At 43.2% G+C, this 24,119-nt stretch overlaps 1 protein-coding gene across 2 annotated transcripts in view; it reads left to right on the top strand.

Moving 5' to 3' along the window:
- The first annotated feature begins 214 nt into the window (after window positions 1-214).
- Window positions 215-24,119, top strand: part of DDHD1 (DDHD domain containing 1) — a 68,388-nt gene continuing 44,483 nt past the window's right edge. The window contains exons 1-3 of one of the 2 annotated variants that reach the window (XM_075029490.1): window positions 215-1,025; window positions 15,097-15,270; window positions 23,775-23,876. In XM_075029490.1, coding sequence (XP_074885591.1) covers window positions 320-1,025; window positions 15,097-15,270; window positions 23,775-23,876 — 982 coding nt within the window. In that variant the 5' untranslated portion in view covers window positions 215-319. The remainder of the gene's footprint in view (window positions 1,026-15,096; window positions 15,271-23,774; window positions 23,877-24,119) is intronic. The other variant, XM_075029491.1, reaches the window with a different exon arrangement.

Here is a 24,119-nt window from a genome sequence, read left to right as displayed (position 1 = left end):
CACCCACCCGAGGCGGCAGGCTGTGTCTGAGGGCACCGCAGCCCCCGCCGCGCCGGAGGGATCCCCTCACGCCCGCCCGCCCCAGCCCGCCTTCCCCTGCCTTGAGGAGCCCGCAGGCCGCGTGCCGCCGCCCCGCCCCCGGCCTGCCCCGCCCCGCCCCCGGCCGCGTCGCGGCGCGCGTGACGATGCGGCGCCGCCCACGCCCGGACGGAGCCGGTGGCGGCGGCGGTTGCGGCAGCCGCGGGCCGGGCGTGAGCCGGTGAGGCGAGGTGAGGCGAGGCGGCACCGCCGGGCCGGGCCGGGCCGGGCGCGCTGCGGCATGGATTACCCCGAGCCCGCCTCGCCTCAGGGCGCCTGGGACCTGCCCGGTGAAGCCAGCGGCTGCTGCGAGCGGCCGACCCGCGGCGAGGAGGAAGCGGCGGCGGCGGAGGAGGAGGAGGCGGCGGCGAGCCGCGGCGTGCAGCATCCCCTCGCCCGCCCGCCCCGCCGCTCCGTGCCGCTGCTCCCCGCCGCTCTCTCCACCTCTTCCTCCGAGGGGGAGCCGGAGCCGGCGGCCGCTTTACCGCCGCGGGAGCCCAGCCTGAGCGACGAAGCCGACGGCGGCGATTTCGACTCGGCCGAATCCGGCGCCTCGCTGCGTTACTCCACGGGCACGGGCGGCGGGGGCAGCGAGGGCGAGGGAGCGGGGCCGGCGAGCAGCGAGAGCGGCGGCAGCGGCTTCTCCCTGGCGGCGGCCGCGCTGCCCGAGAGGAGGCGGCCGGGCGGCGGCCGGCCCCGTTATGAGGTGGTGAGGGAGCTGGGCGCCGAGGAGGTGCGCTGGTTCTACCGGGAGGACCGGAAAACCTGGAAGCCTTTCATCGGCTACGACTCGCTGAGGATCGAACTGGCCTACCGCGCCCTCGGACCGGGCGGCCCGGCCGAGACGCGGGAGGGCGAGGCGGCGGCGGTGGAACCGGTGTGCGTACGGAGCGGGCTCTACGAGGTGGACGTGGCCAACGCGGAGAGCTACCCCGTCTACTGGAACCGTGAGTGGCCGCCGTCCCTCCCGTGGGGACCGGGGCCGGGGGTAGGGGGGTGCCCCTTCCCCTCCCACGGGGACCGGGGGATGCCGGTGTCCTCGCACCGAGACCGCGGGGGGCAGCCGGGGGGGGGTGGCTGGGCTGCCTCCTGCTGTCCCCAGCAAGGGACGCTGGGCATCCCCTGGGTTCCCCCCCCTCCTTGCCGTGGGGACACCGGGTAGCCCTTAGTGTCCCTCTAGCGCACCCCCATAGGTAAACGGGGGTCTGAGCACCCCCCCCATCACACCAACCCGGGCAAGGGGAGTGGGCACCGCTTGCTGCCCGTGTGCGCTTCAGGATAAGGGATACAGGACAAAACGTTCTCCAGGGAGAGGGGACCCTGGGTGCCCACCTCTAACACACACCTGAGCGAGGAAGGAGTGGGAATTTCCCTTCTGAGTCTCGGAGGCACCGGTGGGGGGGGGGGGGGGGGGGAAACTAGGCACTGGGCATCCCACCCTCCCAGGCACGCTCCTAAGGGAAGCAGTGTGGGCATCCCTCAGCATGCGCTTGCAAGAGGGGGCACTGGACATCCCCCCTGGTGGATGAGAGGCACTGGGTACCCCTCACTCCCCACGCAGGGTCATGGGGGAAGGATGTACTGTGCACCCCTTCAGCCACTTCCAGCTGTAAAGGGAACTGGGCATCTCTCCCTCTCTCGCCTCCCTGTGCACATGCACCTGAAGGAGATGGGGATCTGGGCATTCACACCTGGCATAGAGACAGGCGTCTTCTCATTTCTTGACATATGCAGAAGAAAGTGGGAGGGAAGGTGACTGAGAACCCTCTTGTTTATGCTTCTCTTTTCCTAAACAAACGGTGAGTGAGGGTGGGTATTCGCCTTCAACACTCCCCCGCCTTCCCTCGATGTGCACACCTTTCTTTCAGAAGGAGTAGGGTAGAAACAGCAACTGTTTGTCCTCCCCACCGCACACACAGTTCTGATTCCTCGTCTTTAGTGCGTTAGCTTTAGTAGAGGCCTGATACCCGGCTTCCCCTCTGCTACCCTTGTCCTCTCCACTAGGAAAATGATTATGTTGTGCTTCATCTTCCCTTCCGCATCACCACTGGGAGGGGGCATGAAATGGGACTTGTCCTCCTTTCTATTGGAGGGGATGCAACAGGCATCTGCGGTACCTGCACAGTCCTTACTTCTTACCCTTCCAATAGAGGGGAATTTGCTTCGCCCTCTCAACTTCAAAAGAGATGGCAATGCATCCCCTCTCCCACCCTTCCCCTTGCATTCATGTGTCCTTTGCTGGAGGAGGGGGGACCTTCGGGAACAGAGATGAAAGAAGAGCAGACACCTCAGCTCTTCTGCCCCTTCCTTTGGAGGGAAAGTCTCCCAGGGTCTTGCTGGACAAGTATCTGCTCTCCTGGAGTAGATGAGCTGTGCCACTGCTCGCCCTCTGTCCCTGAGGACTTGCTTTCCAACTGGATTCCTTCAAGGACAAAGGGGAATGTTAGAGAGTAGAGTGAGAGATGCAGAATCGCCGAGCAATAGACACTGTCCTGGCATGGACTTGGGAGAGGGGCAGGCGGGTTTCTTGTCTCCGCTGCATTATTTTTGAGACTCGTGTGGGAGACACAAAGGAACAGCAGAACCATTTCAGATATGAAAACTAGAGCTTTTGGTTGTTTCCTCTTTTCTTTATCAGTGTCTTTACAGGAGGGGGATTCATAAATGACAATACCACATGGTACAATCCACTTGTGGTGTGACAGTTTGTCTTTCAAATCATTGCCCCAACAGGCAGACGCTGTGCGCGAGGAGCGAGCAGAGGTCTCGGTCCACAAGTGTTTTGAGTTAGAGGAGCCTGGGCCCAGCTCCTTGAGCAGAAGGTGGAGGTGGTTCTCCCCGTCACCACCCTGAAGCCCCTGCTGTTGGTACTTGATGCATCTGCCACGTGGTTACTGGAAAGAGATGATGCAGGTCATCCAAGGGATAAGGAAACTGCTGCCATCCCTTTTGTAACTGTGCCATGGGGAGAGGAGAGTGAGTGAGCGGAGCTGTCAGGTGAGGCAGGATTGCTCCCGGTAATGGGAGCATGAGGCTGTACTCAGCAGCTTAAAGGTTTAATTTCTTGACCCTGTGCCTTGTCCATTTTGGAAGCTGATTCAGTCTCATTAAGCCTGAGGCACAGATGTTTCAAATGACAGCATATGCTGTGCAGAGACGATTTCTGATGCTTGGAAGGAGAGGTTCCCAGAGGTTAGCCCCAGAAGCGATGCTAAGCAGGGGAGAAATAAACTCATGGTCCTGAGAACACTAATGACAGGGATGTTTTCTAGTCCTCGGAAAGCTGATTAAGGAGAGTGCTCAAGTCTTTTCTTATTAGCAAGTCCACTCCTTTGCAAGACTAAGATAAAGTTTTGGTGTTTCTAGGGTCTGTCAGTGTCTTCTGGTCTAATTCCTCCTTCAGTTGCACGTTTCCTTCCCTCTGTTCCCTGTGTATGTGAGCGCTTTTGCCTTACTCCCATTCTTTCCTCCCAACTGCTGCATCCAGACCTGAGAAAGCAGCAAGGTCAGATCCCAAGTATTCAGTCTCATCTGTGCTTTTGAAGGCCTTGGTGTAGCTGTTATTGCAAATTATTCCCATTTGATAGTGTGCATGTAATTTTGGATCCAAAGGGTAGCTACTACATTGGTCCTCCATAGCGTGGGAGGGAGCTGGTCGTGGCAGACCATATCTCATACGAGCGAAGCCCATGAGTAAGGGAGGAGAATCTCACTCTCTGATCCTATGAGCATGAAGTTTAATGAGTACAACTGACTTAAATATTCTCAGGTGCACGTTAAAGAGTACAGAAACTGCTATCTATCTGGTTTTGCTGATTCACATTTTCGGTTCAGAGCAAAGGTCAAAAGCTTTTATCTTTGTTCTTGCCCGTTTTGTTCTTTTTCATGTATGAGCCGTGCTTTAGGCAAGGCTGCTATCTCACAGCTACAATACTGAATGCACTGACAGTTCTTCAGCTGTTGTGGCATCTTAATATCAAGGAAATGTTGGTTATAGCTTGGCATGTGCTGAAATATTTTTTCACTCCACATCTTCAGACATCTTAAGCTCATCACAGGATTCATTTGTAACATCAGGAATATCAGACTGAGTTACAATTTGAGCAGATTAATTACTGAGAATTTTATCCTTACCTTGTGACCTCTGGGATTTATTTAATTAGTATTGTAGAATTAGCAAAGATGGCGCAAGAGGACAAAAATTATTAGTGTAGGCTTCTAGATAAGTAAGTAACTTGGAGTTGGGCTGTTTCTTGTCTTCCGTGGACATAACAACAAGTGATATTTTATACAGGAGTCTTCTGTTTGAATCTTCTTAGGTTATCCAGCCCTTTCCTGCCCTCCCAGTTGAAGAGGCCTGCTTTACAACCATTTTTCTATAGAGTTACTCAGTCTAGTTTTCAAAGTCCTGGGTGAGTCTGTTAAACCTGCAGCCTGTGGACCTCTGGGTGACTCTCTCCTGTTCCTTGGCTTGTGAGTTTGTCCCTTGTGACTATTGCCCTGTCTGGTATTTGCTTTTCCCTTGCTTTTTGATGGTTATGTTGTCAAGTTGCCTGTATTTGGTTCTTGCAGACAGTGTTTTCTTTTAACACTTTCACTCTCTAGGTAGTCGTCTTCATCCCAGCATGTTCTCCAGTTTCAATTCTGACTGTGTGTTGGGGACACTCATCACCTCAGCTGACATCTGTCTTGCAATAGTAGTTTTTAAAATTGAAGTGGGACTTTTGTGAAATACCATGGTGGTATGTGAAGAGGAGCAACAACAAAAATGTGTATTTCTACAGCCATTTGGGAAGTATGTGGAGCATTGTCTTGTAGGGGAGGATAAAATACTCCACTTCTGCACACAGGTTTGATAAGGGGTCTTTTGTTTGTTTTTTAACCTGTATGTTTTTGTACCTAGTAGTTGCAGAAGTCTATTAAGTAAAATACTTCTTGTTGTGTTTAAAAAAAAATTGTTCACTAGGACTGCCTCCGAGTGAAGATGTAAGAGTAACTTCTGCTGTACTGCTGTAACAGATACTTTACTGACCTTAGCCTGGAAATACCTGTGAATACAGGGTGGACCACTGGGTCTTAAGTTTAAATTTTGTATGCTCAGGCTGGAATTGGGCATCTTTTAAAAACTATTTCAGCTGCCTTTAAGCTTGGACTGAAAGAAATATCCAAGACCCCTTTTTTTTTTTTTTTTTTTCTTGTAAGCTCTCTGTGAGCTGCTTTGTAAACTGGAAGAAGAGGCGGCAGTCATTAGCACCTTGTGAAAAGCCTCTGCAGGTTGCGCTTTTGCAAAATGAGACGTGAATGCCAGGGCAGTGTTATCTGCCCTCTGAACTTAGTCTGTCAAGATTACTGAGAAGTCTTGGAATGTAGTAGCTGATGCTTTGCACCAGATGATTACAAAAGGCTATTTTCTTAGAGGATTTTTTTTATCGTGTGCTTGATTTGATGTAGGAGGTAGATGTTAGCAGCAAGATACGAAGCCTTTTGTACCTCAGCCACTGGTGGTTCTTCAGACTGCACTGTCAAGACTAAAAATCAACATTTCAGAACTCTAAGGTGCTTCTCTGCTGTCTGCTTTGTGCAGGAGCGTTGGCTGCTTCTGCCTTCCCTAGAGCTGGCAGCATAAATTTTTATGTTGACGTTTTACAGACTGGCAACCCTAAACCCATCTTGAGGCTCTGCTAGATCTTTTGCCTGGCTGCTTTAATCAATGTCTGATATTTCTTCTGAGGCTGCATGTTCACTTTATGGGTTTTGTTTCGTACTGTGAAACAGAAATAGTATTAAAACAGATTCATGAGGCAAGATGAAAATTAAGGGTTTGGAATCAAGAGTTTATCAGTATGTTTGTGGCTTGCATTTGTTTTAGTCTGCTCTTAGCAGCAGAACACATTTTTAGTTGCTTTACAGCGTGCTTAGAACATTGCTTTTGGTGTGTTGGACACTCTTTGAACCTGGTTGATACCATTTCCTCTACGTAAGGGACCTTTTGATCGAAGGCTGAATTCCTGAATACTATTTTCTTGCTTTTCTCTCCAGGTATGTTATTCTTTCGCAAATAAAATACTCATAGTTTACATGGCAAGGTAAAGCGTTACTTCTGCTACTTAAAATCTTTCCTGGGTTTTAGTTTTTTGCTTCTGTTCTTACCATACTATCCTTCCAGAAGTATCTTGTAGCTTAGTTTTGGCCAGCTCCTTCCTGACCAGAAGGCCTAACACACATAGATGAAACCATTTTTAAATTTGCAGTGCTCTGTGTATTAAATTACAGATTGGATTTGTTTGTATGTGTGTTCTGTTTATGGTCTCTGGTACCTTTCCTTCTTTCAGTAGAGAGAACTTGTGATATTTAGGATGCTTTTACTAGAACAGGTGGGAGATGTCAGCACTTGGCTTGGATGCGTCTTTGAGGGCAAGTTTCTTCTGTGTCCTCAGCTTTTATTTTTGTGATGTACAAGTATTATTTAAGCAAAACGAATCTGTTGTCTTACTCCTGTAAATGATACCAGAATCACACAGTTGCTCTCCAGCGGATGGTGTCAGCTACAGCACAGTAGCTAAGGGTGGACTCAGCTTAGAAAACGAGTTGTGCTTGCCCTTCGATGTGGTCTAGCACTTTTCCTGCTAGATGTGGTCAGCAAGGAATAAGGCAGAATTGCAGGGAATGCTTGGGTTACAAGTTGTAGGTGACAGGCAGAAGGGTGTTACCTACTGTAACTAAGAAAGCAGAAAATGTTTGTGGGATGAGAAGGATCAGGAGTTCTGTTCTGACTTAATTCAGGCTTGAATACTGACTCGACTGTGGTGATATCAAAGAAATAGGATGGGATTTAATTTGGAGGTGACAGGGCTAGATTAAAGACAGATGACAGGTGAATTTCTGCATGTATGTGTGTGAGGGGGAGATGCTGTTTGGAGAAAAAATGATTCTGAACGCAGAGAGACCTTGGGCAGAGCTCCTTCTTGCCCTGAGAGGAGCCCGAGAAGAATCTGGAAGAGCTGACACTGTGTAAGTTAGTAAGCAGAAGTACTAGATGGAAGAAAATTTGCAAAAGACCAAGAAATTAAAATAAGAAGCATCAGCAATTCTCTCGGTGGTATCTGTAAGGTTGAAAAAAGTGAAGATGAAGCAGTGGTTTTGAGTGTTGGCCAGAGAAAAGGTCACTAGTGTGGTATGATCTGTTTGAGGGCATTACAAGTAGCTGAAGCCACACTGGAGTAGAGCTGGAGAGGAGAAGCTCCAGAGATTTTAAGTGTTGTAAATAGCATGGTTAGGGAGCACTGGGATGAAGGGAGTATGAGGTGCAAGTGGGGTCACAGGCAGTGATATTTAAGATGAAAGAAACTAAAATCATGCTGGTTTTCAATGGGGGAAAAACCTATAGGGTAAAAAAATCGAAAGAAAAAGTGAAATCTGGGGATGAAAGTGTAGGGAAATCTGGAGTTGGGGTGGCGCAGACAGAAAAAAGAAGTGAGGTTAGGAGGAGAGTACAGAAAAAAAAATCCCTGCAGAAGAGGAAGAGGGAAGGAGTTGAGAGCAAAGGTTCGTGTGCCCTTGAATATCTTCACCTTGTTCAGTAGTGGTAGGTCGGTATGCACAGGAAAAATCTTGCTGCTCCTTTTTTAAAAGATATTCCTGTATAGGAACCTACTTGCTCAAACTGTACAAACATGATCGTTGCTGCTCAGTGCTGGTGAGAGCTCGCGAACAAAGACCGATTGACGAGTGCCTGCCAGGAGAGCGCACACACTTAGAGCTGAGGGTGCGATTGTGCAAAAGTCCCATGACTTTCGATGGGATTTGGGCACATGCTTACATTTTAGGAGGTACTCACATGTTTGTCATGTGGCACAGTCATTCTTTTGTGGGTCAGTTTAGCTTTCACCTAATGCGGTTTCAAAAAATGCAGGTTTCTCTGGGTGAGAAAAGAGCTCATAAGGGACTAGCTCCTACACCTTGCTGACTCCAGCAGCAAACACTGGTGGTGGAGGTGCTTCACTTCAGAGTACTAGTATTGAAATAGGGTAAACTATTTTAATTGATAAGAATTCAATAAAAATAAAGCTCTAAACTTAAAACTGCAGCCCTGTTTCATGTTTCAACAGTCCACGGTTTTTAGATGTTTCCTGTTCATCATTGACCCAGCTGGTAAGGTGAGCTTTAAGGATTTTGACTTGGACCATTGCGTTCAGATCGGTGTAAAGAGCAATTGCAGAGATGTTAATTAAACTACTATCTTAAAACAGAAAAAATCCTTCTTGAAAAAGATGATACGCACTATATTTCTGAGTGGTGTATAGCAATTGAGATGAGAGATGAATTTGAGGGCATTCATTTGTTTTTAAGAGGTTCCTTCTGTGTTTGACATTTGAACCAGCCCCAAAGATCAGCCTTTCATTATTGTTTTGGATTGCTCAGTTCATAGTGTAAACCGATTAAACATGGTTCAGGGAAAAATAGTTACAAGCTGTTGCTTGAATACTTCAGGCAGCCTTGGTAAAACAGGCAATTTCACATTCTCAGTGGAGCAAAGCTCATGTTCCTCCCTTGCTGCATCTAACATTGCAGCAAATGCGGAGGCTTGCATGTGTAGCTGCTCTGTAGATCAGAGCCTGGAAAGAAAATCCCATCTATGCCAATCAGATTGCTCTTAATGTGCTTAGTCTCTGTGAAACTCAAAAGTAACTTCCACCTGTAATTTTGAAATTGCTTCAATAAAGCAATTTAGAATCACTTGATGGACCAGCAAAATAATATCCTTTACTTTTCAGTGGATGAAATTGCTTTTCATCTCAGACACTGAATAAAAAATAAAAGTCTAGCTCTGTAAGTTCGTGCAGCTCTGCTAAGTTTTCTGAGGCTAGGATTTCACCCTTGAACTCCTCTTCAGGTTATGTTGTTACTTTTGAAAGAGCAGAACAGATTGCATGTGTTTGTGGTTCAACAAAGGAAAGTCACCTGGGCTGTGATTAAATGAGGGGCTCCATTTATTTAAATGTGAGTAACCTGTTCTGTTCTGAAATAATATGTTAGGCAATAGTTAGAAAGCTGTAGCATATTAAGCTATTAAAAAAGTCAAAAAGTCTGTTATGTTACCTAGCAAACATGAAATAATGAAATATTAGTTTGGGGCTATTTTATTATAACATGTTTGTTCACCCGGCATGCGTGATCATGTCACTGACAGTAAAACGTAGGAATCTTCAATCTCACAATCAGTTTCTGTAACCATCTATTCTCATAATAAAGCATCCTGTCTTCATGAATTTTTCTTTCTTTTTTTTTCCTTCATGAGACTCTACAAACCCAGCTGTGAGGGAACTAAGTAAGAGGAATGGATCTTGTCCTGCAAACTGCACTCTGTGCATTTGCATTGGCAAAAATAGAATCTGCAAATCATTACTGCTGTAGAGGCAGTAGTGGCCATGGCTGCTGGGTGGGTAGGAGGCATGCTGATGCAGAGGTTGAGTAATACCCATCCTTATACTTAACAGGGTTTGCACTAGTGAAGAGTCTTACAGGCTGTGCAGTAGTTGATATACCCCAAATAAATTTTAGGCCTGACACAATAGGAATGGATAGCAAATTTTTAAGTGTCTCCAACAGTACCCTTGATATTATTCTGGAATATGTTTATTTCAGTGGCTGATGTCAATGTTCAGGTGTATTACAATTGCTGGGAGTGCTGTGCTCCAAGACATATGATGTGCAGCACTTTCAGCAGGCCTTTGGGGGGAAAAAAACAAACCCAAACTGGTTTTGCCCACAATTTTTTTCCCTTGGTAAATGTGTGGGCACTTCTCTTCATTATTTAAATAGCTTTCAGCTTGAGATGTCACATGTGGTAGCCTCACAGTTACCTTCAGCTTGTGCAGATGTTATCCTCATGCACTGCTAATTGTTTGCAACTGTAGTAATTAGGAAGTCAAATTTAAGGAACAGCAGTTACTCCACTGAAAAGCATCTCTAGCTGACTGCATTTTATGAGCTTGTGTTCCTTGTCCAACCTCTTGGCTTTGGGCTTGGAAAGCTAGGAAATTGGGATTGTCAATTTCAGCAAAACACAAGCTTTAATTTAATTTTTCTGAGCCTTTAGATATTATATTAACCTTTTAGATCTCAGTTGTGGGTAAATTGTTCTAGCTGTCTTGAGACTGATGAGTGAAAAGTGCCTTACCTTTGCCATCAAGCCATCTGAACAGGACCTCAGCTTTGAAGCAATGAAACAGAAGTTTACTGAATCTTGCTCTCTTATTTTATTTTGTCTGTTTATCTTCCAGGTTGCATGCTAGCTGGTGCTGGTATTTCTGAAATAGACCTCCTTTTGGCTGCTTTTTTAAGCTGTGTTAACCTTTAGTTATTATCTCTGTCTCGTCTTAGTTTTGCAGCAGTTTCCTGGTTCTGAATCAAGTAAGGTGAAAGAGGGTTATGTGAACCACAGTCTGAGCTGTACAATATTTAAATTTAGGTATACACTGTTTCAACCAATGTGGTAGCAGGAAACAAATGATAGCGTTGATGTAGTAGTACAAGAAGAAAAATGAAGGCCAATTGTGCACAGTTATTACTTTTCTTACTGTGTTCTGATGGATTATGTTGCTTTTTCATGCAATTTATATCGGCTGTGACCACACAGTTTAAAGATTTTCACAAAAAAGGAGTAGCTGGGGCATATATATATATATTACTGCACGTGTACTATATGTTGCATACAGCTTTTATTTTAATGTAATTTTTGTTCTTTGGAAGATTTAGGTGATTATCATAATGCAAATCGCTCATTGTCTCTTCATGTGATTAATTACAGCACTTGTATTCTTTTATTCTTTGGATTTTTTGGGGAAAAAAAAGCCCTTTGTGTAAAAAAAAATAAATCCTTTATTGCAGTCTAGATCGCTTAAACTATTTTTCTTCTAAAAGTGGTAAAATATGTATGACTAATTAAAATAAAGTGCCTTTCATCAGCTCATAATCCCTGCCATTCAGATTTATTTAGAATTGCTTGTATAAATAAACCATGCAAGTGTACAACAGGCCAAATATATTGGTATCTTTCAGTTTGAAGCCCTGCCAATTGCAGATTATGTGGTGTAAGACTTAAGGCAGTAAAGAAATCAAGGCAAATCCTTTCCTAGGGATCAAGATTGTAGAGACATTATAGATTATGTGTTATATGTATTATAGATTGGGAATTCTGTGTTGGCAAAAAGAAAGTTAAATTACAACATGATGTAGATATCAGTGTATTTAATTCTCCCATAAAACAAAAATAACTGAAAGGATGTAGTTTAAGCTTTCTAAAATCATCTGGATATCCAAGACATGAATGAATTCACTGAAGGTGGATAGGAGTGAGTAAGTGAAATTGGGTGCTAAAATGGCAATTTTGGTTCATCGCTTTTTAATGGTGATTACTGTAATAGCTTGCATCAAGTTCTCTGGATGAATTGCAGAGATATCTTTAAATAACAGCACCTGTCTGAGATTAAACAGGGCAATTGTGTTTATGAAGGCATGCCTTTACTCTTTCCCCCAGTGAACAGATTATACTGAAAAATCTCTTGTGTTGCAGTTGCCTTGTTTCCCCACCCAATCCAGTGTATTCAGTGTAATTACCATTAAAATACCTCTCTTTCTTCATAACTGAAATGGCACTTGCTTTTGGAGCGGATGACTATTAGCATCAGTAGGTTGTCACCATCATCGTGACTAGAGTTAGACTTTGAGCTGGACTGAAATCCAGCATTACACACTTCTAATATTATAGCCATCATTGTTCAGTTTTGAAAACACAGATGTTAATGGGAAGTTGATCTTTCTCACTTTACCAAGCCTTCTCTCTAATAAGAAGACGAAATGATTCTTTGTGGGCTGTGATCACAAATTTGATTGTTTCGGTTCTGAAAGACAGTGTTCAGTTTTAAAACCAAACCGTGCTTCTGATGAAAGGAAATGTCATTTATTTGCTTCCTCTACCAGGAAGTTTTCTCTTGAGGTTTCCCAGTAGTACCGTAATCAAACCTGCTGTCCAGCTGGCGATGTGAAATAAGACAAGCTTGTAGTTCAGGGTACTGTGGCTGCGTGTGTAGTGTGCAGCAATTTAAAGGAGGGGACAAAATAAAAAAAAAGCAACTCCCAGGTACCCCTAAAATCCCACTGAGCTTTGGAAAACAGAATTGCCTCACTCAGGTTTTAAAGACCTAGTCTGAAAACAAAGCTCCATAATAAGCTGTCTTTGGATCTGAAAGTGATTTATATTTCCATATAAATGCCCTTTCCAGACCCAGAGCCAGATATATTAGTTTATTCCCAAACTAAACTGTCCTGTAAAGATTTTACAATAAATTTTTTCATATATCAAACCTGCCAATTTTTTCTGGCTGAGCCTTTCTGGAAAAGGCATTGCCCATCTTTATGTTTGAGAGCTGCTGTTGAGTGCTGCAGTCTACTCTTGTAAAGAACCACTATGGGAAAGTTTCTCTCAGGCAAAAAGAGCCTGAAAATGTTTATTTTAATGCTTTATGTTTAGAATTTTAGAAATCTGTAGGTGGAAATTCCCATGTGAAAAACTTAAACCCCTTCAAAACTGAAAAAGAGGTGTCTTGTATTCATTTCATTTGGAGTACAAAATAGTATTCATATGATTATTATTTAAAAAAAAATAAAATCTTGTTATGGATTCAATGAATGGAGCCTCGTCAGAATGCTTAGTCAAGAATTAAGGATTGGCTTACACATTTTCCCAGTAAGGATTAACATCTGACGTAGTCATGACATTGCTTCAGCAACAATGGGATCCTTTATCTACACTCCAGTATTATGTGCATTTCATTTCTTCCTGCAGACAGTGCTTCATTTGTAAGCGTAGCCTAACTGGGTCTGTGTGTATTAGCTCTACGGAAAAATGCGGATATCTGACAGGTGTAAAATGTAGGGGAATCCAGCAAAGGTAAAGACAATTGCATGATGAGAGACTACTGTATAGGGTGACAACATTGCTATGGTCAGCTTTCATTTCTTGAAAACTAAATACTCATGTTTCACACTTCATTGATGGGATGTAGACTCCAAAGTTAGTTTAAATTTTCATAGATAATTGAATTTTCTGTGTCATTTGTAGTGGCTATTAACTTCTGCAGTTTAAAGCCACTTGGACCTTTTGTTCTTCTGATATGTTTGGGATTAATTTTCATTAAATAACCATGCTCTTGGAACACTCCAACCTCTTTATTCACCTGATGGATCATCAACATCCAAAATGTTAGAAATTCAGCACGTAGCGATTGGCTGCTCTCTGGAATAACTATTTTAGCACTGCAAACAGAAGTTGAATGGCAGAACTGGGTCTTGCACTAGTTCTGTCTGCGTTTTGGTCAGGCCAACAAGACCCGCGTCATCTGTGTTATATATAGGCAGAGCTGAGGATGCAGGGGCATTGAAGAGTTTGAGCGGGGCTTTGGGGGCCTTGGGGGGGATGAACCAGCATGCCCAATGCCTGTCGAAGAAAACGGATCTGTGGAAAGTTAGGATAAGAGAGGCTGGCGGTGCTTGGTGCTGACAGAGTGGTGCGGCCAGGCTAAAAACCACTGCTCTTGGCTGGGTCACCTCGCCCAGCTGCATTTGTACTGGTGTGGTGATAGATCAGATAGATCTCTTCCTTTGCTCAGTAACTCTGAAATCTCCATGCTCTCTATTGTTTCTTGGTTGTTTTTTTTTACCTAATTTTTATTTACTATTTCTTTGCATCTGTTGTTTCTTTTCCAAGCTCTCCTTACCAGCTTTTTTCTCACCTTCCAGGTAGGAACAGATCTTTGAGTAATAAAGCCTATTTTTTCCCCCACCTCCTTTTCTGAGCCTTTTCTTTTGTGGTTGAGTTCTTAGCTGCTTTGGAGAGCTACGCTTCTGCGGTTAGTATGCGCACACACGAGAAGTTTTCCTTTGGCCGAGTCTCTCTAGCTGTATGCAGTATAGAGCAGCTCACATCAGTGTGCGCTGGAGGTCAGTGGTCCGACTGCTCTGAGGTCTCAGCAGACCTATAGCTGTACTGGTCCCATGAGGCCCGAGGTCATCATCCTACGGGCTTGTGGAGCACAGGGCCACACAGTATTTCTCCTTGATTTTCCAGATATAGGAGGAGAAATTCTGAACTGAGCTACAATGGGTATTATTGTCTCAGCTTGCTTGCAGGGATGGGTATAGGAGGAGAATTATTATTCCCTACAGCCCCAGTAGTTAGCGTGGGCATCAAGCACAGTTCGATGAAGAGTAAGCACCAGGATAGGTTTTTTGTAGACTTCTCTTTTGCCACATGGACAGCAAATGCTGGGGAGCCAGCTTCCTCGTTTGGAGTGCTGAAACTGAAACTAGAATGACTGACTGAAAACAGCCCTCGGTGAAAGACTGATTTTAATAAAAAAACCCTTTCATCTTTAAAATCACTCTTTATGCTAATTGATGTGTAATTTGGGTTATTGTAAGTGCAGTTCCCAAAGGAAACAAGGCTCTGTGCAGTCAGGGTAAGCCTGAGTGGTTTTGTATCTCCTCCTCATTCTGCATCCTCTTGATAACTTTGAAACCAATGGTTGTTATCAGTCAAATTTTATAGAGGAGCACGAGTCTCACAAAGCTCCTAATTTTTTGAAAATCCAAGGCAATTGGGTAGAGAGGAGTGTATCCCATTAAAGCTGGACTGTTGTTTGAACTTAACTATTAATAAAATTTACAGAATCTGCATCCTTCTGAACGTCTCTCACATCCTCACACACACACTCTAAAAATTTGGCCTCCTTAGCTCAGGTATTTGCAGATTAACACTACTTTCACTACTCATTTCAGCCCCATGGGAAAAGGTCATGGTGTTTCTCCAGGCATTTGTGGTTACCTTGCTAGGGTTCCCAGCAGTGGGAGTGTAACTTTTCCATCAAAACACCAAACAGAATTCCTTTTCCCTCTTATCTGCTGTCAGTTTGTGATTTGTTGCATTAAAAAAAAAAAAATTCTCTTGTTTGATTTTAGAAACTGAAAAGATCCCTGTAATGCGTGGACAGTGGTTTATTGATGGTACATGGCAACCTTTGGAAGAGGAGGAAAGTAACTTAATAGAACAGGAGCATCTCAACCGCTTCAAAGGCCAGCAGCTGCAAGAGAGCTTTGATATGGAAGTATCAAAACCTGTTGACGGGAAGGAGGGTAAGATTGTTTAGATCACTATTTTTATAGTACTTTCTCTGGACAGTTGGGGTCTGGTTTTCTTAAGTAAGAATGTGATCTGTAATGGTTTTCCATCCTACAGAGCAGGGAACATTGTTATAGGCATCAGTTTGCTCTCCCATTTTTCAGTAAATCTTGATGTTTCCTGCTGCAGCACATTTGATGAACAAATGATATTAATGGATAAACTTCTTGTTGCCATTTTGCTTTGTGTTTCCTATCTGTTAACTGTGTTTGGAATCTCACTTCAAACTGAAATCTCTTGATGGGACAAAAAGAGCCAGTGTCTAAATGCAAACTGGCTATTAGCTCTATGGACAGCATTCCAAATTCTGTCCTAAAGGGAGTATCAGTTTTACAGATCACATTTCATTTTCCATTCTTGTTCAGCCTGTGAATTTATTAGAGTAGTTTTCAGCTATAGTAAATCTTGGGCATTCATTCTGTTATGGAAGTCTTTATATTTTAATGACCAGGCTGAGGACATTCAGTTAGTGTTCCTGGGAATCTCAGTCACATGCATTTAACATTTTAAGAACAGCCGCCTGAATTTCCTGATCTATTATTTAGTATACACAGTTGAATTGTCTGCTCAGGGTAAGTATAGCACAGCACCAGCTCAGTACTTTTGGGTTTCACACTTCATTTCTGTTTGTTGGTTGTCACTTGGTGAACAATCTACAAACCAAGCGGTGCAAGTACAAAGGCCTCACAATATTTTTTAGTAGGGTTTTGGTTGTGTTATTCTTTATAAAGCAGCTTTATTTTTAAACTCTTTAAACTACAATTTTGTACAAAGCAGTTACAGAGTGTAGGAGTGGCTGTGTTTTGGCCATAAGCGTGGAGGAGTTCTTACGTGTCAACTACATGACCACACGAGTAAAAGCTTGTTAATAAATTGGAAGCAAGGCAGTATTCAGGGTACTTCTGTAATTACTGTAAGGAAAACGAGAATACAATTTGTTGGCTTAGGGAGGTTTTTCAGTAGCACAGAGAGTAGTTAAGTTTCTAACTCCCCTCAAAGCTAGTAAGGACTCTGAATATTTTTTTTCTATTTGTACCACTTTAAAAGATCTTTTCCTCTGGCCAAGCCTGCAGTACAGTCTTCTGCTTTAACAGCTCTGTCAGGTAGGTGCATGAAATGGTGTGACCCCTGAGCCACAGCACTGTGCCAGTACAACCGTGCTTTTGAAAGGCACTTTTACCTGTATTTCTGTGTGCTTGTACTGATTCATTGTTCCAGCGTACTGGTACAAAGCTCAGCTTTGTTGGTACAGTTGAGCACTGTGAGTGCAGTGCTGTTTGTGGTAGGGTCGTATGCTTTTACACGGAAAGCACATCTTTGTGGCTGCTGAGTGCTTCCAGCCTTTGGTAGCTTAACTCCTGATGGAAGGAAGGAAGGATGGCTTCAGCTGTACTTGGATTCTCCTTATCGAGTAAGGAGGAGAGTTCAGGGTTTTCTAGAAAAAGTCTGGTCTGTGGAGCAGAAATTTTCAGGTTTGAGGTTGGAGAGATTGGGGAGAGTGATGAGAAAGATATAATCCCTGATATTTATGAAAACATAAAAGATCAGAAAAATAAACTCCAAATTCAGACACCAGTGCCTTTTCTAAAATTGTTGTGGTTTAACCCCAGCCAGCAACAAAGCACCATGCAGCTGCTCACTCACTCCTCCCCCCTGCCAGTGGAGGAGAATCGGGAAAAAAAAAGTAAAACTCATAGGCTGAGATAAGAACAGTTTAATAACTAAAATAAAATATAATAATAACAACAATAATAATAAAATATAACAACAACAACAATAACTGTAATGAAATGGAATATAACAAAAAGAGAGAAATTAGATGCAGGAAAAGACAAGTGATGCACAATGCAATTGCTCACCACCCACTGACTGATGCCCGAGCAGCGATCAGCCCTTCCTGGCCAACTCCCCCCAGTTTATATACTGAGCACGACGTTCTATGGTATGGAATATCCCTTTGGCTAGTTTGGCACAGCTGTCCTGGCCATGCTCCTTCCCAGCTTCTTGAACACCTGCTTGCTAGCAGAGCATGGGAAACTGAAAAATCCTTAACTTAGTTGTTGCTAAGTAGCTCTTATCCTAAAACATCAGTGTGTTATCAACATTATTCTTGCACTAAATCCAAAACACACTGTACCAGCTGCTAGGAAGAAAATTAACTCTATCCCAGCTGAAACCAGGACAAAAACTAAAGTTAAAAAAAAAAAAAAAAAAAGACCAACACCAAAACCCCCCAAGCTATATATATACAGTCACTTCAAAATGGAATACGTGTCAAGTTACCAATAACTTCCAATAGATTTTTTTTTTGTAGTAATAGGAGAGTTGCAGGAAAATTATAGCCTAACAGTAAGTGTGAAAAGTGGTTTTGTCATTATAATGTGCCTCTCAATACAGCTCTGATCAGCTGGCATCCATGATTGCCATCTGCACGTGGCACTGGGAGAAGCTTTATAACTTGCATTGTCGCTGGTGAAGTAAACATAATTAGTTGGAGAAGTCCTGAATACAGTTTATAAATTTCTTAAATGCTACAATTTGTTGTAATTGCATCCTGTATGAAACATATTTTGGTCCCGTCAAGGCTTACAGGTAGTTAAGACTGGTGAAAGTTAGAATAGATCTGTAAATATCACTGAGAGGCGAAGTGACTATTCGCAATGCTATGATAAAGCACTGTAAATGATGAAAAACTAGCCATCTCATCTAATTCCTCAGCAAAATTGAGATCTGTTGTAACAGTCTCTTAGTACTTAGACGTAATTACTTTCTTATACGAGCATGCCAGTTCGCATCATGAGTAACAAAAAACTAGCTTGTCAACTAGCATTTTGTTGATATGCAGTAGACGAACCTGTCAGCTCTTGATTTGACCCCAGCAATGCTCTAAACAGTGGCAGTAAGCTGAAAAGTTAGGAGCAGGTTCTACTTTGCTGCTCTTGTTCTGGATAATTTTCTCTTACTCAGCCTGCTAACTCAGGGCAACATATGATATCCTGGAACTTTGTATCCAAGACTCAGCTGACAATTTATTTGCAATTTAATCATCTTATTTATTTTATTGTCCTCTGAAATCTTTTCATGAAGAAAACAGAATTGCAAGCAAGTTTACTAGGTATTTAGCACCCTCAGCTTTTGAGCAGCCTGCCCAGTGCATTGCTGGCAATGGAATCACCCCATTTAAGCACAGGGCAGGGTGTGCTGCTTCCCGTCTGTGTGTGGAGTCATCCATATGGATGAGTTCGTCAGTGCTGGCTGTCAGTTTTTGCAAAATGTACATTACCTGTGAAGGGTAGCTGCTTAACATGCAGTGCCCCTCTTCTTTCCTCATATCTTTAGCTTGGGGATACATGTTAGGAGGGTACCCTTACATCTAAAAAAACGATTTCCCACTACAACGATTTGATTTATTAATTCTGCTCCCGGATTGCAGCACATTAACAAGGAAATAACTAAGCTTCACCCAGGGCTTTTGTTGGTGATAGGATGTTGATGAGTAAATGCTCCATTACTAAACTCTTAATCCAAGCAAACCTTCCTCTGAAAGTGCAATATGTTTCAGAATAGAGGTCTCCAATCTGTGGCCTCTAAGTAACATAATGCCTGTGCTACCTTCCAGTATTGTTGGGAGCACATGAAGCTGTAAATGCTGAAGGTATCAGAAAGCATATGATGGTGTTGAGGTGGCTGATTTCTCATGTTCTGTTTTCCATGGGGCAGCCTGGAGACGACTGCTTCAGTGGGAGATCCCTCTGTTGAGCAGACTGTAGTGGTATTTTGATTTTCATCCTTAAAAAGTATTTAATTTCATGCCTTGCAAAATGAACTGTGGTTATGGTGCCTGATGTCTGATCCTCCTCAGTGGTCTGCTGAGCTGTTGGTCTTAGCAGTGGCATGACTTTCTCGGGTAAATTATTTGTTATGGCAGAACACAGAAATGGGGCAGTTTATTACTTAGGACTGTCCAAGCAGGTTAATGTGACCTTTAGATTTGCCATATCCAGTTCACCTGGATTTGTCTCCAATAAGGTTATGTTCCATAGGAGTTCACAGATGTGGTTCCCAGGTACCATAGCTCTACCTGCTGCTTGTAAAAATTAGTCAAACTTCTGAGATTTCTGGAAGGATAATACTTGGTTCTGAACGTGTTGGCATCTGTAACACTTGTAAAAGGCCAGCTACCCTGACTGTCCATCTCTGAAGTGCAGCATGCCCAGGAGGTATCGGTACGGGACAGCCGACTCCCCAGACCACCACGGACCAGGCGGTACGTCTGCACGTCAGGGAGAGATGCTGTGGGCATGAGCCTCTCTCTCCATCAACGCTGCAGGGAGCTCTGCTTCACGGGGTGCCTCAAACCAGGCCAGAGGAACGCTGCTGAAGTCCTGGTGCAAGCAAATGCTGCAAGGGCATCACCCGTCTCCTCCGTAGCTTGACCGCGCTCTGTTTCACATCTCATCACCCCGGAGTCTGCTTTGATCCTGGCTGAATTCCACATACATTTTTCAGTTTTAAATAGTTCATTTTATTGTTGATAGATACAGGAAAGGATGTTGCTCTTCTGTCTTTTAAGACAGAGTAATCGATTCGGCGACAGGAGGAAACCATGCTTAGGATGAGGAATTAAGGGTTTGGCTGCATTTCGACTGCTTTGTTGTGAAATGATGTCTGCAGCCTGTGTTTGATTTAATGCAAATCACAAATTTGCACAAATGCAAATCTGCATATTGGCAGATTCAGGAAGACATCTTCTGGCTTGTCATTACATAAAGTAATTTTACATCATTTTTCTGAGCAAAATGAGAGTCATCACATTGTCATTTTATAGTTGTATTGGGGAGTGGAGCTTGGCATTTGCCACTCAAGTCGACCCCGATGACACCTTAAACCCCTAAATGAGATGCTGCACTGCTGTAACAGTATATGTGGGCTTCCAGGTCTGATTTGTTGTTCTGCTGCTCTGTTGATAGGTAGACAATATTGGGGGGTTTGGAGGTCCTCAAATTCATTTGTCCAGTACTTTTTTGTTGTTTTTTTTTTCATCCAGGTAACACTAGGCCTTTTTATATATTGGCTTTGCTTGTCCCTCTTACGAACAATTCATTCTTCAAACTTAACGTACATAAATTAATATCAACGCAAGATGTAAGGTGGCATTTTCATTCTTAGGTGCAAAATTCTAAATATTTGACACAAACTTCAACCCTTAAAATGTGGAAATATCCAAGGTGTTTATTTGATCACACTGTGAATGTGTTACATCTCTGTGCCTTTGTGCAGAAATACTGACCTTTCTTGTACTGCATATACCCAGTGATTACACTTAAATATATTACTACTGTAAAATAATTCTGTAAAAGTTTCTGAGAAAAAACTAAGTTATAACACTTGTTCTGTGAAGCAATATTTCAGCTGAAACCATTTTGAAGGGAATACAAAAAGGGTATCATAATACCTTTTTAGCAGTCAATAAGCTTAAAACTCACAGAATAACACCAGATTTAGAAACTGCTTTTTATGCATACTTGGGTCTTGAGCTCACTGTCTGCCTATCTAAAGTAGTCCATCAAAGGAGCAGCGTTCTCAAGAGATTTCAGTAATATCAAGGCCACTGTAAGATAAAACACGAATTTGGATTGTAGTAGATGCTTAAGGGTTCTCAGACTAGATATATTTTGCTAACAGCATCTAACCACAATAAAGGCAGTGACAGTGACATTCAGACCAAGAGCTCCTTGATGGAGAGTCAAAGTCGCTACTTCAGGGTTGATTTTTCTCTCTTGGTCTGTGGCCTGAGCTCGCCTATCCCTTGCTGTGAGTTCCTTGAGGATGGAGGAGCTGTTATCGGGCAGGTGCCCACCGCTTCAAGTGCCAGGAGGTGGTCGAGGATGGAGGAGCAGCTTTTGTCACACAGTCCGACTTTCAGCTGGAGGTTCAATCTGTGGGACCCACAGCTGCCTGGTAGACGGTAAAACTGCCATCGCTTGCCTCCTGTATAGCGGCGGTGGTGCCAAACAGCAGAGCAGGAACAGCAAGTGCTCAGCGTGCTCCTGGGGAGGTAGCGGCGGGTGATACTTCCCACTGATCTAGGTTAGCACAAGGGCTAATTCCGATTCTTCCATTCAACACCATTGAGCGGTGGTTCAAAGGGTACATGATAAAATGCTCCCCAGTATAAATATCTTCTAGCAGCCTTAAGGTTTGCTATCTCTGCTTCAAGAATACTTGGTTAGCTGTTAGTGTCATAAATACAGTTGAGTACCTGTCATCTGTTGCTCCGTCATCTTTTTCAGATATATTCATTTAATTAGGATGAAGTGAAGCTGAAAGCTTAATAGATGTGATAGTAAGTAGGAATAGATGTAGTTCATTGTATTTGTACAGAGAGATTGTGGAATATCCATCCATAGAGATGCTCAAAATTCAGCTGGAAATCGCCTGAGCAACCTGATTCAACTTGAAATTGGATCCAGCTTAAAAGCTGATCCTGCTCTGTGTAGAGGACTGGAGCAGACGAAACCCAGCAGTCCCTTTGACAGAAATTATTCTGTGATCAAGTCTATGATTCTGTGATAGATGATAAGAAATGTAGAAAAAATCCTGTGAGTCAGAATTTTTTTAATGTGTTGATTTTGAAACGGCGTAAGTTTATTGGTTTTTCTTATGGAATTTCCGCATGTGGTTACATGCCACAAAAACTATACAAGTTGCATTTGGAATAGTTGATTTGTTTTGTCTTAGATTTCAAATAATATTTTCTCTCTTCGTAAAAAGTTTATACAGATTTTTGTCACAGCTGCCTGTTAACCTTTTGATGGGAAAGCCATGTTCATAGAATCATAGTCGTGCAGATCAGGAGGGATCTCTGGGGATGGTCTAGTCCAGCCTCCCTGCTCAAAGCTGTGGAGTCAACGAGAGCAGGTTGCACAGGACATTCCCAGTGGGATTTTGGACCAACGACGGAGTCTCCACAACCTTTCTGGCAATCCGTACCAGTGTTTTATCACCCTCACCATAAAAAAGATTTTTGTTATACTTTGCTTGAATTTCCTGTGTATATTCTTCCTGAGGGTTGCATTGGCACAGCCAGTAAAACACTCTGCAGACTAAATTGTTTCATCAAGTCCCAAGTGCAGTAGCTGTGAGCCTAATTTTCCTCTCCTGTAGAAAACTGATGTGCAACGATAATATACTTCACTTGCATCTGTATTAAGGCATCTGCTGACAGAGCTGTTAGCTGAGGGTGTGAAAAGGCATGATCCTGGACCAGTATAACTGTGTCAGTCAAAGCCCTTGACACAAGCATGGAATATCACTCACTTGCACTGGCAGAAGTTACTGGATCATAGAGTATTAACTGCTCGTGGTGTTTGTAAGGGCGTAATTCAGTTGCATACGCTCTCCAGCAGGCTAACTGATTTCAGGTAATTGCAGCTTAATGACTTTGTGGATTCTGAAGCCAAGCTGGAGCTTCTTGATTTCTCATTGGATTTAAACACACCCTCTTGACTATACCAGGTTTTTGAGGCTAAAATATTTTGAAATTAAGACTATTTGTATGAGTGAGGGCCCACAGAGCAGTAAGACAGAAGACATAGATTTGTAGGACTTCACTTTCAGCCTTGCTTAGGAACCACCGAAGAAGCATAAAAGATATCCATCGTAACCGAGTTAACAGTGAATACAAGTCTCCTGTGTGTGAAGTGCTGAGAGCAGCTTCGTCCTGCTCACTTAACTTTACCTGCTACTTAGCAGCAGCTTTCACTTACCTTAAAGTATGTCTTCTGAAATCACACAGCACCAATATGTAGGTGCCTGAAAAAGAATCTTTTGGATTGCAGTGCAATATTTCAATATTCTCACAAGGAGTGAAATAACGCAATTGAAAGTCTAATAGAAGTTATGGATTTGCCTTACCATCAAGGGGAAGCTCAGCAGCGAAGTGTGCGTGCTGTTGCATTTCACCATGGAAAGCAGGTTCTTGCGAACTCACAGAACAGAGTAACAGTAGAATATTTTGTCTAACCTAACTTTTAATGATCCTCTTACACTCTTTGGGGAAAATAATAGAGCTGTGCTTAAAATTGAGGGGGTTTTTTTTCAAATGTTTAGTGTATACTTAAGAAGGGTTACTGTGTTCTACCCTATACCAAGTAGAGTGATTATGCTTTTGTACGTGTAAACGCAAAGGCACTTGGTGAATCTGATGAGGCTGTGTCCCAGCTGTCTTTTACTAATGCCTTTAGCTTTGTTGTAATGTCATAACTGTTTATGAAGAGTGAAGAAATTGAATTTGGCTAATGGGTCCTGACACTTTTGCTACAAAACCAGTTTTTGAAGTGTATATTCTTTTTCAGAAAATGTGCCAACTTTTTTTTTCTACAAATGATAATACTAATGAAAAAAATGATACCCCTTTTAAAAATTTTACTTTGAAGCTCAGTGTTTTTACTTTTAGTTCTCTACTACCTCCCTCCCTTCTCCCTCCCTTCTTTGTTCAAATGGAGAGGATATAAGGAGAAGTCAGATGCTGCATGTCTTAAGCGAAAGCATTCCCAAGGTACAGTAATTGTAGATTTCTTTTTTTTAGTACTCCTGGCTTAGGAAGCTTTAAATTCTAGTTTGCTTATATCAGTTAAATGTTAGATTGACATGCTTCAGTTTCTTGAGTTGTATTCATGCCATTTCCTTCAAAAGGGAAGGAAAAAAGCATCATAAATCTTAGAAGAAAAGTAGAAGTGTTGTGAATCTTACAGAAAAGTAGATGCTAACAGTATCATGCAGTAATCCTTATTATAATTGT

Source organism: Buteo buteo, chromosome 6, assembly GCF_964188355.1.
Source record: "Buteo buteo chromosome 6, bButBut1.hap1.1, whole genome shotgun sequence".
In the NCBI taxonomy this organism is placed as follows: domain Eukaryota; kingdom Metazoa; phylum Chordata; class Aves; order Accipitriformes; family Accipitridae; genus Buteo; species Buteo buteo.
Note: the sequence above shows the minus strand (reverse complement) of the source record. Positions and strands in the feature narration are given on the sequence as shown.